Source organism: Ooceraea biroi, chromosome 8 (assembly GCF_003672135.1).
Source record: "Ooceraea biroi isolate clonal line C1 chromosome 8, Obir_v5.4, whole genome shotgun sequence".
NCBI lineage: Eukaryota > Metazoa > Arthropoda > Insecta > Hymenoptera > Formicidae > Ooceraea > Ooceraea biroi.
In genome coordinates this window covers 599,529-619,689 of record NC_039513.1, presented here as the reverse complement: position 1 = coordinate 619,689, position 20,161 = coordinate 599,529, and the positions used below count along the sequence as shown (strand labels likewise).

The following is a 20,161-nucleotide window of genomic DNA, read 5'->3' as shown; positions in this document are numbered from 1 at the left end:
AAATCACTTGAACTCAGTTGAAGTCACTTATAAAATTACTTGAAAATCACATATACATGTTTTTGAGGTTTGGACTTCTGGTTTACATTAAAATATTCGAGAATTTTCTAATAAACCAAGTGTAGTGTTGTTATTGATTAGATAAACAGAAATTGAATTGGCGTCTTAACCTGTACAGTAAAATACGCATTTCCACATGATATTCCATGCTATGTGGAACAATCAACGACAGAGAAATAACATCAGCCTAACGTCGACTTTAAACATACGCACCTCTATAAAACTTTACAGTGCGTAAATTTTCTATATTCAAGGATATGTTACTCACTAAAAACCAGAAAAAACTGAGTGTAAAGACAGAATTTGTGACAGAATTGGAAAATTTCATTTAAGAAACGTCGACGTCATCGTCGTCATCGTCGTTTGTACAGTTCGTTCTTTTCCGTCGAGATGGCAGCAGCTCCGTTTATACCGACCAGCGGAGATGCTGTTGGTATATCCGTGTGACTCACACATAACGATCATATGTAGAGGCTCTACATTAGAATTGAGATATCGCGACTCCGCTTGCGCTGTCTTTTTCAGGATCGTTTCTAGTTGTTTTTCATGCTTTGTAATTGAACCATTTAAAAGTAATAAACAATTAAATAAATTGCAAGAAGCTAACTTTGCCATTTGTTGAGATATCGCGAATCCGCTTTCGCAGTCTTCTTTACAATCGTTTGTAGTTGTTTGTAATGCTTTTCGTTTCGTTTGTAGTTGAATCGAGATATCTCAACAAATGGCAAAGTTAGTGTTTTGTAATGTATATATTTATTTTCCAATTAGTATTATATAAAGTTAATAATAAAAAAGTTATAAAGGTTACGAATCTTATTATAATATGAAAAATTTCAAAAATGTACAAAAAGGAGTGAGATCCCTACAAAAACCTTTTTAAAAAAAGAAAACATATTTACGCCAAGTACATAAAACGTGTCGGACTTTGCAAAAACAGTGTAATTAAAAAAATCTTTCTAAAACAAGAGTATTATACAAATTTATTTATTGATTCAAAAATATACATGAAATCAATACAAGTAGCCAAGTATATCATTATTATTATTCAAAAGTGAACTGTTCACAAATGGATATAAAATCAATGCAATTTATCTAGTATTTGTTTAAAAATGAATGTTGTCAGTGCAATATCCAAAAATTATATACAAGATGCATTCACAATTAATCCAAAAATTATATGAAACAAGTTGTATACATTCAAAAGTGTATGCAACACAAGCTTAACGCATCCATTGTCTCTTCACGCAAATCCTAAGTCGCATAAAACGGGCTTAAACTGATTCAAATGATCAACGGAATCATAGTGAAGCAAAAAACTTGGCGTGCCCGGGTTGTATTACGATGCAATGCTCACCAATGTTTTACAGTATAGAAATTATTTGCGTGAAGTAATGAAACGATTTACATACAATATTTGTAGAAATATAAATATATAAAAGCAACAATTAAAGAAGAAAGATGTTTTATATTTCCAAGGCAATTATTGAAATTATAAACATATTTACAAGAATCCAATTAATGCAACCCGGGCACGCCAAGTTTTTTGTTTCACTATGATTCCGTTGATCATTTGAATCAGTTTAAGCCCGTTTTATGCGATATACTATTATACAATTATTTTACTGACTTACTTTGTATATTTAGAGCAATGTTATATAAGAAAAACAAAATGTACGGTAATATAAATATAAATTATAGTAAAAGCGAAAGTAATGACATATGACAGACAGTATAATAATAATAACGTTATTAATACTAAACACAAGTAAAACTATCTAGAAAAATGTATTGAAATATAAATTTAATGTACAAAATTAAACACATTGAATAATACATAAATTTGTTAAACACTATCTAATTATAAGCAAATATACGTAGGAATATTTATAATACAATTTAATAAACATATAGCTTTATCTCTCTGACATATTTAAGAAATTAGTATCTGTCCTTTACGTTTAACTTCAGAAGTCTGTCTTTCTGGTACTCGATTTGACGCCAGCGTCTTTTGATAACATCATCAAGAATGCCATTTAATTCTGAGTATTTAAAATAATAATACTTGATTCTGCTTATTTAAAACACATTTTAACATCTTCTAAATAAAACTTTTGAAGAAAAGAAATAGTTAAAAGTAGGAAACCGCAATATTTACAAATTTTATGATACCAAGTCTTTAGTCTGTACCAAAATCCTGTCATAACTAACATTTTTATTACAACTACGATAAAAAGACATTACTTTTACACTAATGTGTGCATACGTATATGCAATAATAACTAAAGCTAATAATAATAAAGCCACTACGTACCAAAAAATAAAACATACGAAAACAATCAAAACATTTAAATCATAAAAATTACCCGTTGAAGATTATCAGGAAATGAACGATTTATAATAATAAATATTAGTTTGGCTTTGTGGAAAGCTGAAACACTGCAAAAAACTGAATTAATAGATTCGAAATTATATTATACTGATAAAGAAACTTGCAATACGTTTTTGGAACAGCAAGTTATAAAAATAGTTTCATTACTTGTACGCCTCTAGAATTCCTATGATTGCGGCTACATGTTGCACTGTATAATCACCAAAGATGGCATAACGGAAAATAATGGGATATTTGTCTTCCCAGCTAGGAGAATAATAGAAACTGGCGATAGCAAATCGAGGTTTTTCAGCGCATGAAATATAATCAAAAACTTTATGATCATTTCTGCGTAATAATTTTTCCAATTTCAGCAAAACGTTTTCATCCGCAATCATCGCACCTTTACAGTACGTCCATTCTCTCCATTTCGGCAAAAGTCTATAATATGCAGAAAATGAATAAAATTTGATAAGAAAGTTCTTAGTATCATAAATGGCACAATCTATTATTAACAGATTTCGCAAAATTAAAACATTTTCCGACAAATATGCTGACGAAGAAACATGCACCAAATTATATGTAGTAATGTTTATATCTACGGAAGAAAAAAATAATTCTGAGAAGATGAAATTGCAAGAACCAACGAAAACAATACAATGTCTTTTAAAGCAAATTGAGAGCGAAAACTAAGGAATATATTACGTTTTGTCCCATTTGGTTTGTGCTAAAAATACAAAATATATTGTACTATGATAAATTTCATACTCGCATATACAGATATACAAAAACAAAGTTTAATGCAATTGTAAATAATAATAATCTAATAATAAAGAAAATTTTGCACAAACTTATTATACAGTTTAACAAATATAATTTAATGCCTTTCTCGGAAAGTCCTGCATTTGTGAGTATTAAAAATGTCTCGAACTGCATGTATTGAACAAAAGAAATATCACCATAAAAAAATGTAATTGCAGAAATTACTTGTGATTTGTAGGATCATTTAGGTGTTTCTCCAGTCTAGAATGCGCAATTTCTTCACAGTCTGTATCACCAAAAATACATGCCCATTTTACAACCTCTCTGCGCAACCATTTAGTAAGATCATCTTCATCGACCTTTTCGTTGTACGTTAAGTTTTCGAGCAAACCTTGCAAGATAAAGCGCATATCTTTCTATAAAAATTGTAAGAAATGATATGATCATCATACACATGTTTTGTTGTTTATAAAAGTAAATATTAGAAGGTATTAATCCATTATTATTTCAATAAACAATATTATTTATTACAATATTATTATTTTATTATTTCAATGAACAATATACAGGGTGTCTCATAACTCCTTACTTTCTCGTTAACGGTATAATTTAGACTTAGCTGAGTCGAAAAGTCTTGTATCATTTTGCGATTTTCGCAAGAATAACCGAATTATTACGATTAAAGTAAATTAACGAGTGCGCGGCTCGTGCAGCGAGGCCGTCGGTAGGAGGACGCGCACTCATTCGGTTACTTTAATCGTTTAATAACTCGGTTATTATTGCGAAAATCGTAATTGGTACAGGACTGTTCGACTGGGCTAAGTCCAAATTATACGGGGTGGGCAAGTAACAACATGCGTATTAAAACCTTTCAATAAAATTATAGCTATCATCTGACCGTTAAAGGTTCGCTCTCTTCAAATGGTAAGAAACGCGATAGGTCTCTAAAAATTTGGAACATTGGATACCATGCTACGTAATCCCTCTCTTGCCGCAAGTAATAAATGAGATACGCAAACATGTCGTATGTAACTTCTCCTTTCATGAAGAAATAATATGTGTCATCGATGATTTGAGCACGGTTAATAACATGAATCTTTTCATACTCCTTATGCTTTAAATAGTCTGCAATTGCCTTTAAGCTCGTGTAATCGTATCTCACACGATAGTATCCTATTGCACAATAAATAATATTAAAAGATATCGTCAATCCGACGCATCAAGAATAAAGTAAATATGCCTGTTGTAATGTACATTGTGTGAATATTGTGAACATATAAAACTCTAACTAAGGTGTAAAAAATAAACAGGAATCTTATTAATTTGATGCACACGGTACTCACCTGTTTGTTTTAAGTTTACTATGATCCACCCATCACTATCAGAAAGTGGAACATGTACTTCACTGCTTTTCTCCGGAAGTATCCAATTATAAGGGACTGTGTTATTGAAGTCTAATTGCTTCCATGTAGTGAAAGTGATAGGTAACCAGTTACGTGACGTTGGGCTATGTACAACGCCTTCATCATCGATGTAATGTTCAGATATTGACAGTAAGTTTTCACTTCGGTGAACATGTACAACAGGATGATTATTTCTTGTTATCCAAGTCTCCATTATATTTTTCAAGGTATAGTTTTTCAGCTTTGGATTATCCATAGTATTTTGCATTAAATCCCATAGATCATTAAGACTAGGAGACTGAAACTTGCTAAATGTATAAAAGTTATAGTTTCTGATAGTTAAACTACAATAAATTATATATAAAAGTTTACGATGCACACAAATTGCACACATGTTACAATAACATTACAGAACAAGGAAAGATAGTTTGCAATTGAATATAAAGAGTAAAGCGCCAACGCAAACATAAGTATAAAAAACGTTATTTTGCATGAAATTCTATATGATACTATAGCTTCTTTCATTTTTCGTAATCAAAAAATAATGAGACATCGGAGTTACACTAAAACTATACCGTTGTGTTTATTACGTCGCACATTACATTATCTTGCTACTGTATTACAGAATGGTACTCACTACGTGTCCCTATAATTCTTGATAATTTTTAGAAACTTGTAGCCCGTAATATGTTGTAACATGCGCAATATGACAGGTGCTGTAAAAATGCATATAACATGTGAGTGTATATAGAAGACAAATAAGTATTTGTAAAATATGAATCTATATACTCAAACATGTAAACTATTTCTCAGATGAAATACAGTTAAAAATAAATTTTAAATACATTTTCACATAGTATTTTATTTAGTAATACTTCATTGATGATAGAATACTAATCTCATTTAAGTAATATATAATATATATCCTTTATAAATATTGCGTTTTGCATATCCCATTCGTTTTGTGCTCTTATTTCGCATAAAAAACCAGTTACATAATAAGGTATACAAATACGATACTAACAAAATTTTATTAAAATACCTTTTTGTTTTCTTTATCTTAATTGGGATTAAACAAGTACAGAACGTCATTTGTTTATTCTTATTCTGATTTACCTTTGATATAAATTGGGAAAGAGAAAAGCGATTTAATTTCTGATGGTGTTCGGACTTCATATGAAAGAGGCTTCATAGCAAAATTTGTGTCAACACGAAGACAGTCTTGCTGAACTTGAACCACGAACAAATCTAGAAATCGCCATTTCGGAAAAATCTATAAAGGAAAAGTTTATTTGATTCCATGAATGTTGAACCAATAAAATGTTCGTATTATTAGTAAAAACTCATCTCGCCATTCTATAGAAGAATAACTTCTTCTATATTTCATACAAATATAGAGTAATATTACTAAAGCTTGTATTAATAATATAAAAGAACCTCATCTAGAATTTTCATATGAACAAGAGCGGCAAGCCCTGTTTTGAACCATAAGTCAGACCACCACGACAGTGTTATTGCATTATCTATCTCGTGATATACTATTCCACGTGCTACTGTGCGTGCTACCTCCCGTTTGTGGACACTGCTATCTAATATTTCATTATGAGTATCAAGCGATTCTCTGTAACATAATATTTAAAAGACAGCTATACATATACATATGAAGATATAAAGATGATATAAAAAATTTAATATAATGTTATATATAAATTCGTACTCCGACTAATATCATCGAACTGTAATGTATCTATTTCTTTCTCATTCAATGTGAGTAAATTTTATTCATACAATATTAGCAAATAATAATAATAATTTTGATATTGCTATACTTATAAAGAATGAGCCTCCATTTTCCGATGGCATCCTCTGGAATAGCCGGAATTGCAAGTAGATTTATATTCATAACAGTTATAGGAATTTTGCGATACTAGTCAGATTCTAGGATCTTCCTAATTACGATATCTGCAAAGTTCATACAATTTGCCACGCTACGTCTACTCCATGTACTAAACACTCTTATTTTAGAAGATTCGGTTGCTGTAGGATGTGATATATTTTTATCTTCATATTCATATTCAGCTGCATATTCATCTTCATATTCATCGTAATATTCAGAGTTATATGTATATTCATGTGTAGATATATATGCAAGATCTAAATCAGTTAGTGTAAACATCACATGGTATGTAGATATTGGGTATGGAATGACAAAAGTTGTCCATACCCAGCCTTGTTTATGATCATCTGGTGTAAATCTTGTAGTTGGCCATATTGGCCATATCTTATATTTCATCTCATGATTGAATCTAATTAGAAATGTTGCTTTAAATTCCGGCTCGTTCCAACACGGAAACCATTTTCGAGCTTCAATAGATTGAATATTTGTTGCCAACAATCTATACCTGTTTTAAGGACATTCCGAAATATGATAAATTGTCACAATAATGATTTGAATAGAAGTATCAAGTAGAGCAATAGGCAAGCATAGATCTTTATTTAAAGGAGAACATTTAGCGTACTTTATCATTATGTTTTTTGTTAGAGTGATAAATAATTTGGAGAAATTATCTAATGTTTAACATATTGATGTTATTGCACATTATATAGCCGCCCAAAATTATTTGTCCCTATATAATAATACGTAATAATTATTATTGTACGATAACGTGCATTTTATATTAATAAATATTAAAGTATTATATATTTTAATAATATGAACTTATAATGTAAACTCACTGTTTACGTGCTTCAGGCTGAAATAAAATTTTAAAATAACCTTCCCCTATGCCTTCATCAATATATGTAACGTATGATATGGACAGAGTATAATTTCCAGGAGATAGCTGGTGCTTGAAACAGAGATCTAGAATGTTCTCCAGACATGTTCCTGCATTCTTCTCCAGCTATGGATATGCGTTCATATGTCTCATTATTCTTCATATCTAATTTTATTATTTTTTCACCACTCGTATCGGGACTGTGTAAGCTTATATTTGTCGTTGCTTTGAAAATTTCAATATCAATTTGGCATTCGCCATGTAAATAACTCAACGTTTCTGGAAAAAATCTCATCTTGATATTATAGTGCCGTGGCAGTACATCTTTTGATAAACGATAACCAAGTTCTCTATATGATTTATTTTCGGTAGACTGATGTTCCCCTTGTATACATATTATCAGTATACCACTTAAAAGTACTTGAAGGAATAGGATGTCAAGTCTTTTTTCAAATATCTGTAACAACATTTCGTCATCAGAAAAACTTAAAAGATTATTAAAAGATTATTATCGGGTTCCTCCTCTCACAAAAACGTTATTTTTTCAGTAATAAACTGTATTATTAATAATGGTAATATTATTTTACATGATTTTAAAAAGTTTATGCATTTTGTATGTCACATCTGAACGAAGTAAATTTAAACAAAACATATAATAAATATGTCGACTCACGACAAATAAATGGAGTTCAGTTTTTATATCAACAAATTGTGCTCTTCTACGTGCTTCTGGTACCTCTACCCCATTCATTGCTCTTTATACAGTATTTTATCGTTAAATAAAAAAGGAAATAAATAAAGATCAAATGTTTCTAATGACTTACCTGCATTTTGAAGTGTAGCAACTTTAAAATAAATATGAAGAAATCAATACAATTAGTTCTTATTGCCGCTAACAGTTCTTTGTGCTGGAATCATACCACTATGCTGTCGCGTTTAAATCTTACCACGACCAAAGAATACTAATATCTGAAAGGACACAAGGACTAGAAGTAATACGAAAACATGTTTACGGTCACACATAATAGTTCTATCAGTCGCCATCTGTAAGCAGACTTTAACAAACACTTGATATAGCTACTGTAGTAGTGAAACGGATTATATTATTGTTGAATGATACTTAAATAAATTAAATATATAAAGCATAAATTTTCTTCGTGATATATATTATAATTACACATTACATTTGTGTTGCGATTACCATTGTATACGCGTCGTAGTAACACAGAAGAAGAAATATCACAGACTGAATGCTACAGATATAACTTTACGCTATATCTTACAATCACGACCGCTTATGTGCATGTAATAATGAATGTTGAATATCGGTAGTTTATTTTTGCTTCATCGAACTGATTTAAATTCATGTAAGTATGTGAAGCGTGAATGTGAGAGACTACGCTAATCGATACATGATCTGTTCCTCGTTAACGGTCCGGATATAGCAATCCTGGGGATCATTCTTGAAACTTCGAATTATGTTATCACTCATGCGCAAATTTGTAAATCATAATCGTTTCCACCTAAAGTTGAACACCAACTTGCGCTCAAGAAGTTGATCAAGAATAAAAAGATCAGAGAGCTGACAGAGAGTGAACATATTAGTTATATTATGGTGTCACTGTATAGATGTTGCAAGTAACTTTAATATCTCAAGAAAAGGACAAATGAAATCACATAAATTCAAATACTTTAAAATCATTTAATTTCATCTAATAAGTTTTGTCTTTCTTTATTTTTGAAATGGAACAAATTATTTAGGATTGCAGGGGAATATCATTATCTAATCGTTCCTCGTATTGTCATCATCTTTCAATCCTTATAGTACATGTTAAAACACCGCGCTCTCTTCCTGCACCTGTCTCTCACAGTATAATTTCTATCTTATACCATGACTGCGTAAAGCTTTTCTGTTTAACTTGTAACGAATGAGCTGTAATTAGTTTTTATTTATTTAATGTCTCAATCTAACTAATGAACTATTATTATTTATATTATTCGGCGAAATTTAAAGTGTTTCCTCTGAACAGTTTATCTAACTCCATTAAAGTTATGATAATCGTTGAGCAGATTGATTGCTATATTGATTTATCATCGATGGGTATGCCACGTCGCAAACGTCGGGTCGCTGCATTGTGAATTCATTAATCGATCTAAACTACGGTCAATTGTTGTCAAATTTTGTCGCGTGAAAGTTTTCCGATTATATAATTGTTCGCAATATCTGTTGCTTATTAAGTATTCAACCACAAAATAAATTGTTTCTCGAGAAACGAAAATTCTCCTTTGAATGGACCATTCTGATCCTCCACTACTCTTCAAAAATCGCCCAGTCAGCAGCAACGGCGACGTCGCTTGGTTGATCGCGGGATTAGGTTCTTTTTCAAATTCAAAATTGTGTTCGCTCCATTATATACTATTATACAATTATTTTACTGACTTACTTTGTATATTTAGAAAACAATGTTATATAAGAAAAACAAAATGTACGGTAATATAAATATAAATTATAGTAAAAGCGAAAGTAATGACATATGACAGACAGTATAATAATAATAACGTTATTAATACTAAACACAAGTAAAACTATCTAGAAAAATGTATTGAAATATAAATTTAACGTACAAAATTACACATTGAATAATACATAAATTTGATATAAAACTTTTGTTTCATATAATTGTTGGATTAATTTTGCATAAATCTGTTGTTGTATGTAATTATTGGATATTGCATTGACAAAATCCATTTTTAAAGAAATACTAGATAAAGTGCATTAATTTCATATCCATTTGTGAACAGTGCACTTTCGAATAATAATAACGATAACTTGGCTACTTGCATTGATTTCATATATATTTTTGAATGAATAATAAATTTTCATAATACGCTTTTTTAGAAAGAGTTTGTGAATTACACTGTTTTTACAAAGTCCGACACGTTTTATGTACTTGGCGTATATATTTTTTCTTTTTTAAAAAAGGTTTTTGTAGGGATTATATTTTTATCAAAAATAATAAATTCTATATACAGTTTAATATACTCTCAAATATACATACATATTTGTATTATAAATAAATAATGTAATATGCTAGGTAACAAGTACATGTCATTTTCATGTAGAAAACTCGTTAAAAAGTAATTAAAACGTTTTGAAATCAGTATACGTTTGCAAATGCAAATATTAATTTTTAACATCTAATAAAATGATATTTTACGTGTAATAATATTAAATGTATTACATTTTTGCTTATAACAATACGTTTTACACGTGTTTATAATATTTTTACATGTAATATTACATTAAACTTTGACATTAGTTTTTAGAACTTTGAGACGATCAAATTCAATTTAATTGGGTTCATTTTTTGCGTATTAATGCAAAGAATAAACTGTCAAAATTTGAAGAAATTCTCACCTAAGTAATTTTATGGAATAACTACCTTAATATTTGTTGCTAATTATACTTATTCAGATGCTGTAACTCTTGGGGATAGATGAAACTCTACAATGAAAGCTGTCGAAATTATGTTTGGCAACTGGCTAATAAAAGCGAAATCAAGAAGACAGCGAGCTTTAGCAAAAGAAAAATGAAGTATATATATTAATTTCATACTTTCGTTTTATATTTCGATTCTTTAATGATATTTGTGCAGCAGTTTAATTTACTTACTAAAATATTTTGTATTATAAATAAAATTATAAATAAAATTATAAATAAAATTATAAATAAATATAGAGGAAAGTCCCCGATTATGAGATACCATATCGATTTTGCCGAATGTAAGGAAATCTATAGGCAGAATTTAAAAATGTAATACGTTATCTTGAAGAGAATTTAATAAGCTTTAGGTTGGTGAAATGAAAAATCTAATTTAAATATTATTTTTTCTGAAAATTAAAAAAATTTGAAAAAGAGCTTTACGCAGGATCGAGAAAGTGTGCTCCTAATATAAGATACCTCAAGAAATCGGTGTTAAAAGAGCAAAATACATCAGTATTGCAAGTAAAAAACTTTATTAGATAGTTTTATAAAAATACTGCTGCCACAGCCTTCGCCAAATCTTCACGTTTCCACTGTTGACGCTTTCTCGTTTCTCTAATCTCCATAGTCAGATTCTATAAAAATTAAATACACAAAAATTCGTAATATAAATTCGTATTAACTTTTCTTTAACCTTAAGTAGTATTTTCTTTCTTTTTATTACACTACATAATCTTCATATTCGAGCAATAATTATCTCATATTAAGGGTACCCTGAATATCTCATTATACGAGCCACACGCCTAGCGGTTCCGCGATCATGAAATCTAACCTCTACAATTAAGCAATTCAACAAATTGCGTATTTTCCTGTTACTACGATTCTACTCTATCATTGCATACTGAATTTATTGCCAATCATTTCTTTATTATATAATAAACAAGGTTTAAAGACTAACCTCAAGTTTCTTTGACATGTTCACAATTTCACAAACCTTTTCTTGCAAAGGCTAAACTCAATAACGAACAATGAATTTTTCACTAAATACATTTTACACCAAGAGTAATAAGTTCATGGTGGAACTAACAGATGATGCTCAATAGTTTAGCAGAAACCCCATTATCTCATATTAGGAGCATATCTCATAATAGGGAATTCTCCTCTATAATTTAATATATATAATAAAATTAAATATATAATAAAATTTAAAAATTATAAAAGTGTATATATTTATAGAATGAATAAAAGTGCATTTACAACAAATATATTAAATAAAGTTTATATATAAAAATTATCATCTTTGCACTTCTTTTATTTTAAAAATAGTTATGTTTTAATATATACAATTTAATAAAAATATTTAATAATTAATAATGTTAATGCTCATATAACCGTAATTGTATTTTGCGCCTCTTCCGGAGAGATCAGATGTAGTACCCTCTGCCGTGTACCGATAGTATCACAATTTTAAAGCTTGAAACGCCCGCTTGGCGGCGGGCCCTACCCCCGGACGCTAAAGTCACTAGATTGATAAAGTACCGCAATTCGTGGTAAAATACGTGGAATAAAAATGGCGTTGGAAGTGTATTTAGTGCAAACATGCAACTTATCAACACACTAAGTGCAATTCTACGAAATAGCGTTGCGTTGTATCTCCATTGAGAAAGGTTACATATTGTGATAGATGTGAAGAGAACATAATTATGATGAAAACACCGTGTAGTTGGAATTAAAATGGTGAACGATTGCGGTACTTTATCTATCTAGTGACTTTACCGGACGCCCTGCGCTGCGCCCGATCATTCTTCTTCTTTGTGCCGATGGTATCGCGTGCTCGGGATTCATCAACATTCTTTAGTAAGAAGATGGGCAGGAAACGAAAGGATCATAGTTCGAATAGAGAAAATAAGGATCATAAGCTGTTAAAACGTCTCAAACGGCTCGAACGAAAGTTATTAGCCGGTGATCGGTATTCACGTGGTAAGTTAATCTCAAATGTGCGTCGCCTTACAACGAGCGTGGCAGCGATATCCGCTAAATTCTCCGCGGATGGTCTCTTTCTTAACCCTTTCGCGTCGGTCTGCAACCGACGGCGATTGCTGGGTCGAAAGATCTCTGACCTCTCTTACGCCGTGCTGTATTACCTAGCTATACGGCTGCTTTTCGGTTAGACGCCATGACACGAATTGTGTCGCGTCCCCCTTCTAACCTTTTTCGAGTCGGTCCTACCGACATCGATGGTCAGGTAGAAGGATGTTCGAATTATTATTCGCCATGTGGCATAAATGTTCGACGGCTAACCTATGCTAGGTTCGGCTATGCGTCGATTCATCTCGCCGCCGGTATAGATGGCGTGCACATTTTTCGTCTTTTACAACCTGATGATCTCTTTATTCTCAAACTAGGTGAGAGAAAAAGACGGCATTCGCGGGATGACTCTGTGAGTGAATCAAGACGTCGCCGCAGGGATAGTTCTTCCCGCTATAGTTCTGCTGACAGCGATTCTCCTCCGAGGAATGACGATGTTAGTTACGGGAATTACTCTAATCGTTCCCCTCGTCACTCATTGGATTACGATTCGATTACATCAATTATTCTCACAAACGCTGGCCAGCAGACAACCCCTTCCCCAGGTCCGCTACAGGCGCCAACCGTAACCTCGCCTGCAATATCTCCGGCTTTTCCAGGACCGTCTCAACGGTCAGATCCTCCGGATCAAAATACGCTTAAGCCGCCAGACTCCGCTCAGGAAAATAACCTTGATCCGAGTGTGTTAGAGATTATTGGTGCACGTCTTGACCCCGAAAGGACATTTACGGCGGCAATTCACGAGGACTTGGCGATTCGCATTGAAGAAATTATCCGAAAAGGCTTACCGACGGAGGAAAGGAAATCCTTAATGAATAAGTTTCCTTTACCTAGTAATTGTATTGTCTTAGATCCGCCTAAGTTGAATCTGGAGGTCAAGGCATTTCTACAGGATGCAGTTATTAAGCGGGATGTTCGTATTTCTGAGAAACAATGGATAATTACAGCAGCGCTGGCGGCAACTATCAATTTGATGATAAAGGTCCTCCACCTCGATATTACCGAGAGGTTGGAGATACTAGAATCTCTGAATGGTGCAATTAGGCTCCTTTCCGATCTCCAGCATAATGAGTCGGTTGTTCGACGAAGTCTTATTCAGAAAAATCTGGATACTTCCGTTCGGGACATGCTTATGTCTACTGTTGCTGACGAATGGTTGTTCAGTAAAGACTTGGAAGATAAAGTCAAGGCAGTCAAGACTTTGGCGTCCTCCAGTAAGGTTTTGAAGCCACAACCACAGCGACCTTCTGGATTTGGTTCAAAAAACTTGAAACGCCCGCTCCGACGTCCGACGAACACATTTCGGAACAGGAAGACATCGAGCGGGCACAAATCCTCGACACCTAGACACACAACGCACTCATCACGGGCGTCGTCGCGGGAACGTTGCAGTCGAAGGAGCTACAGAACACGAGTGTAGAAACCGTAAGTTCCATAGGAGGTCGGCTCAGATTTTTTCAGACCGAATGGCGTTCGATTACTGCGGACAAAACCGCCCTCAGATGGATTGAAGGGTACAAAATACCTTTGATAAAGCCGCCTTGTCAGACAGATCCTTCAATGGAACCACGTTGGTCTCTACAGGAGTTTTCGACTATAAATACTCAGCTGGCGCAGCTGATGGAGAAAGGTGTAATTTGTTGTGTTCCCTATGATGCAGACCAAGTTGTGTCTAAAATATTTTTAATCAAAAAACCTAATGGCTCTCATAGGTTAATATTGAACCTTAAGAACCTAAATAAGTTTGTTATAACTAAGCATTTTAAATTAGAAGACGCAAAAATCGTCCGACGTCTGATGTTTCAAGGTTGTTTTATGGCAACTATCGACTTAAAAGACGCTTATTATTTGGTCTCTGTGGCGGAGTCCTCCAGAAAGTACCTTCGATTCCTGTTTGAGGGCCGGTTTTACGAATTTTGCTGCCTACCTTTCGGGCTTAGCTCGGCGCCGTATGTCTTCACCAAGTTAATGAAGCCGCTTATTTCATGGTTGCGGACATTAGGTTACATGCCATACATATACCTCGATGACATTTTAGTAATTGGGAACTCCTACACCTCCTGTCAAAAGAATGTCCAGGTTACTTGTCGCTTATTGGAAAAGCTCGGCTTCATTATCAACAAAGAAAAGAGTCGGTTGATTCCGTCCACCCGGTGTAAATTTCTAGGGTTAAATTATTCAGTTAATATGACAGTCGAGTTACCTGAAGACAAGAGGTTGAAAATAAAGACGCTCATTGATAAATTCATAAAAATACGGGAATGCCGTATTCGGGAATTCGCGAAGTTTGTAGGCTCGCTAGAGTCTTGTTGTCCAACTTTAAAGTATGGGAGAGTCCACATGAGGAGCCTCGAACGAGAGAGGTGCGTAGCGCTCGTGCGTAACAATGATAATTTTGAGGCCAGTCGATGCCAGTATGAAATTATCAGATGCGATTGCTGATGATTTACAATGGTGGAATAGAAATATCAACTTGGCATGTAACTCAATCATGCATTATGAACCGGACATAGAAATTTTTACAGATGCTTCTCTTTCGGGCTCGGGCGCATTTTGTAACGGTAACCGGGCTAACGGACATTGGAACGCCCGGGAGCAGATGTGGAGTATTAATAGACTAGAGTTGAATGCAGTCCTGTTCGGTTTAAAATGCTTTGCGAATAAACTAAGAAATAGTAGTATTTTATTACGAATCGATAATACAACGGCGCTGTCCTACATTAATAGAAAAGGAGGGACTCGCTTTCCTAAATTGCATGCATTGGCTAAAGAAATTTGGGACTGGTGCGAAGAAAGGAACAATTAGATCTTTGTATCATATATTTGCTCAGAGGATAATATTGAAGCTGATTTTGAGTCCCGCCGCCTGGATCTTGAGACGGAATACGCCTTATCACAGACGGCATTTGCTGTCATCGTGAGTAGGTTTGGCCAACCAGATATCGACTTATTCGCAACTAGGACGAATACTAAATGTCGGCGATATGTCTTATGGAAAAAAGATCCAGGTGCACTGGCGGTCGATGCCTTTACTATCAATTGGAAAAACTATTTTTTCTACGCATTCCCTCCTTTTATAATAATTTTACGAGTTTTGGAAAAAATTAAATACGAACAATGTAAGGGTAACGTTGTAGTGCTTTACTGGCCAGCTCAGCCTTGGTTCCCTGTGTTTATGGCCTTACTTCAGGACGACCCCATATTCTTTAAGCCAAGTATTAATGTACTGACTTCTCTGGATAGGCAATCACATCCGGTATGGGAGAAGATTACCCTGGTTGCCGGAATCTTATCAGGACAGCGTTCGAAAGGAAGCATGTTCCGAAAGAGGCACTGGATATCATAATTTCGTCTCTCAGCGACTCATTCATAAAGCAATATGACGTATGCTTTAAGCGTTGGTGGAATTTTTGTTTTAACAACGATATTCAAGCACTTCAATTCTCCGTGCCGAATGTGCTATCGTTTCTTAGCAATGAATTTAATAACGGTACGTCTTATGGAACTATTAATAGTTTTCGATCTGCGATTGCTCTCCTTTATGGACCGGAGCTTGGTACTAATCAACAGATTAAGCGGTTTATTAAGGGAATCGCGAGACTCCGGCCATCTATGCCGAAGTATGATTTCACGTGGGATCCTAGCATCGTTTTGAACTTCTTGGCTTCATGGGGATCTAATGAAATATTATCCTTAGAACAGTTGTCTTTAAAATTGGCCACTTTAATGGCGTTAGTAACGGGTCATCGGTTTCAGACCCTCACATTAATAGATGTCAGAAATGTCGAAAAACGTGATGAGATTTTTGAAATTAAGATTCCAGAGAGAATCAAGACTTCGGGCATAGGATGTCAACAACCGGTTCTTGCGATTCCCTTTTATACCCAAAATGTATTAATTTGCCCAGCGACCACTCTATCTAGTTACTTACGTCGAACTAGTGACTTAAGAACTTCACATTATAAGTTATTTTTGTCATTTAAGAAACCGCACGAAGCTGTTTCTACTCAGACGCTTAGCCGGTGGGTTAAAAAAGTTGTAACTAGCGCCGGTATAAATACCAATTACTTTAGTGCGTATACCACCCGCCATGCATCGACTTCATGTGCGCGTCGAAGTGGTGTTAACATCGACTTAATTCTTAAGACGGCAGGTTGGTCTAAAAACTCACAAACGTTCGCAAGGTTTTATAACCGTACTGTCATACCAGACAAAGGTGTTTTTGGTACTTCTGTATTGAATGCTCAGGATAAGTAATATATCATCATATATATCACCACCTGTTCCACTTATTATAACATAGTTCACGAACTTACAGTCGACTCTGTACACTTCCAACTGCCGTAACAGCTTTAAACATCTACATCTGATCTTGTAGGAAGAGGCGAGAAATACAATTGTATGATTAAACGAACTTACCTGTAAGTGAAGTTCTATCATAATTGTATGAGCGCCTCTTCCGGAGAGATCAGTTCCCAACCCAAATAACTCCCTTTTTCAACCCCTAAGGTTACGGCAATACTTTAAAAGAATGATCGGGCGCACGCAGGGCGTCCGGGGGTAGGGCCCGCCGCCAAGCGGGCGTTTCGAGCTTTAAAATTGTGATACTATCGGTACACGGCAGAGGGTACTACATCTGATCTCTCCGGAAGAGGCGCTCATACAATTATGATAGAACTTCACTTACAGGTAAGTTCGTTTAATCATACAATTATAATCGTTTATTTTCCACGTAGAAGCTGTGTATAATTATATTTCATTATTTCAGTTAATTTTTTATATGGTATATGGAAAATAGGTCAAAATTACTCTGAGTTGGATTAAAGTAATCCTAGTTTACTGTATAAAACATACGAAAGAATATTACTGAATATTTCGTTAATGTTCAGTTGGAACATCAGTAGAATATGATAGGTGCAACATTCATGGCATAAGACAATGTTTGTTCCAAGAACATTTCACTGAAATGTTCCAGACATATTTTACGTTGTGCCAAATACAGATTCCATCAATGTTCTTTGAGAACATCGGTGGAATATTTGAACCTTTCAGCGGAACATTCTAGGGATATTCCTACAATATTACTATGCCAACTGGGAGCCAACGAAATTACTAATGGAATTTTATTTTAATCGCTAAAAATAATTTACCATTTGACTTGGTAGAAAGTGAAGGGTTTTTAGTATTAATGCGTAAAGCAATACCGTTATATAAAGTTCCAAGTCGAAGAACGATCACGAGATTAATGGAAGAGAGATACGATGGTTTATCGACTCTTATAAAAGAAGAACTAGTTAAAATTCATGATATATGTTTAACTACTGATGTGTGGACGGAATCTAAGAACACGAAAAGTTTTATAGCTTTAACTGCTCATTATTTAATTAATGAACAGCATAAGAGTGTTACAATTGGCGTAGAAGAACTAACAGATAGACATACAGCAGATTACTTAAGAGAAAAATTGTTTGTTAGCTCTTATTGCACAATGGAATATAAAAAAAGAAAGCGTCGTAGCTATAATTTCAGACAGTGCACCTAACATTAAGAAGGCTATTGTAGATTCATTTGGAATTGACAAGCATTTACCATGCTTTGAACATTTGCTCAATCTAGTTCCCTCAAAAATCATCGAGAATGATGAAATCGTCAGTCCTTTAATTACAAAAATAAAAAATATTGTAAAATTTTTTAAAAAATCAGTAGTTGCTGCCGATAAGCTTAGACTGGAATCAGATTTAAAACTTATACAAAGTGTGGAAACACGCTGGAATTCTTGCTATGAAATGTTAAAAAGATTCGTCGAATTAGCTGATAAAATATCGGTAATCCTTTTACTTATGGATAGTGCGCCAGAAATGTTAGTTGCTACTGAATTAAAAATTGTTAAAGAATTTATTCAGCTGTTGGAACCTTTCTATGAAGCAACACAAATTTTATCCAAAGAGAAGCATTTCACTGGAAGCAAAACCATTCCAGTCATAAAAATTATTAAAAATAAATTGAATCTATTAACGATTACAGAGTCCGGAGCACGCCTCAAGAAACTTTTGTGTGAAGAATTCTCCAAAAGATTTGAAAACATTGAACAAATATCTATATTGGCAAGCGCTACTTTTCTAAATCCTCGATTCAAAAAGCTTTATTTTGAGAACCATTTAGCTTATTCAAATATGCTTAAGAAACTAATTAGAATGTTAAATTCTATGAATGAAAGTAACGTACACTCTGCAAGGGAAGATCAGACTTTAGAAATATCACATAATGATGTAACAATTTTTGGTCGTATCATGAAACGGTTGTGAATTATAATAAAACTAAACAATTTGAAATTCAGGATCAAAATGAGATTCCCGAGGATCTACGCTATTATCTGCACCAGGAAGTTATCGAAATGAAAGGCAATCCTATCGCTTTTTGGAATCACTATTCGCAATCCACGTTATCAAAATTTGTAAAGCGATATTTAACTGTTATAGCCACCTCTGTTCCTTCAGAACGTCTTTTTTCGAGAACAGGCAATATAATGGTTGATTCTAGAAATAAACTCAGTAGTTTACACCTTCAGCAACTACTTTTTTTAAATTTCAGTCTCTCTATCGCTTGAAGAGTGGAGAATCTAAAAAATAATTTCACTAATTGTATTCTTTGTATTATGTGTTCGTTGTATTACGTTTTGTTGTATTTTTATATTAAAATATATATAATAAATATTTATAATAAATATGAAATTTTATTACTATGCATTTTGTTACTTTGTATTTTATCACTATTAAATTGTTATACTAAATTCTCAAAATAATTTAAAAATTAAATTATAAAAATTATAGTGTACATAGTTTAAACGAAATAGAATTTTACTGACATCTGGAATGTATCGATACTTAAAGTATCGATATTTTTGATCCGATATTTTGGGTGTATCGATATTTCGGCTTTTGATACGTATCGATGCGGTATATCGATATTTTGAGTTGTATCGTGTATATACAGTATCGATACATGCAAATATCGCTGTATCGGTTTGTGAATATCGATATTTTATATTGATACTTTACACATTGATATATCGGCGTATCAATACTCTACAAGCCAATATCGGTCTTTCGATACACATATATTTCTAAACTATAGGTTGTCTTCCAAAATTCACTGGCAGCGCTAAAAATCTACAGCATATGTTACGTGTACTATATATGTTAGCATTAACCGAGAATTT

General features: G+C 33.3%; 2 protein-coding genes across 2 annotated transcripts; one reads left to right on the top strand and one right to left on the bottom strand.

The window, feature by feature from the left end:
- Positions 1-2,592: 2,592 nt before the first annotated feature.
- Positions 2,593-8,200, bottom strand: LOC105282935 (aminopeptidase N). Its single transcript, XM_026971849.1, has 8 exons — positions 8,195-8,200; positions 7,330-7,496; positions 6,571-6,995; positions 5,231-5,309; positions 4,534-4,901; positions 4,089-4,363; positions 3,416-3,606; positions 2,593-2,869 (listed from the first exon to the last, which is right to left on the bottom strand). The coding sequence occupies exons 1-8, from the start codon at positions 8,198-8,200 to the stop codon at positions 2,593-2,595; spliced, it is 1,788 nt and encodes a 595-aa protein (XP_026827650.1).
- An 8,000-nt stretch (positions 8,201-16,200) lies between these two features.
- On the top strand, positions 16,201-17,199 carry LOC113562416. Its single transcript, XM_026971848.1, has one exon. The coding sequence runs from the start codon at positions 16,201-16,203 to the stop codon at positions 17,197-17,199; it is 999 nt and encodes a 332-aa protein (XP_026827649.1).
- Positions 17,200-20,161: the final 2,962 nt, after the last annotated feature.

What these genes read in the sequence shown, in the direction of transcription:
- LOC105282935 (XM_026971849.1), bottom strand. An exon ending in TAGACGTAGCGTGGCAAATT is followed by an intron (nt 5,310 to 6,570) that starts GTATGAACTTTG and finishes GCATTTTTACAG; the next exon opens with CACCTGTCATATTGCGCATG. An exon ending in AGTAAACTTAAAACAAACAG is followed by an intron (nt 4,364 to 4,533) that starts GTGAGTACCGTG and finishes ATTGTGCAATAG; the next exon opens with GATACTATCGTGTGAGATAC.
- LOC113562416 (XM_026971848.1), top strand. Translation starts at nt 16,201, where the DNA reads ATGGGAGAAGATTACCCTGGTTGCCGGAATCTTATCAGGACAGCGTTC.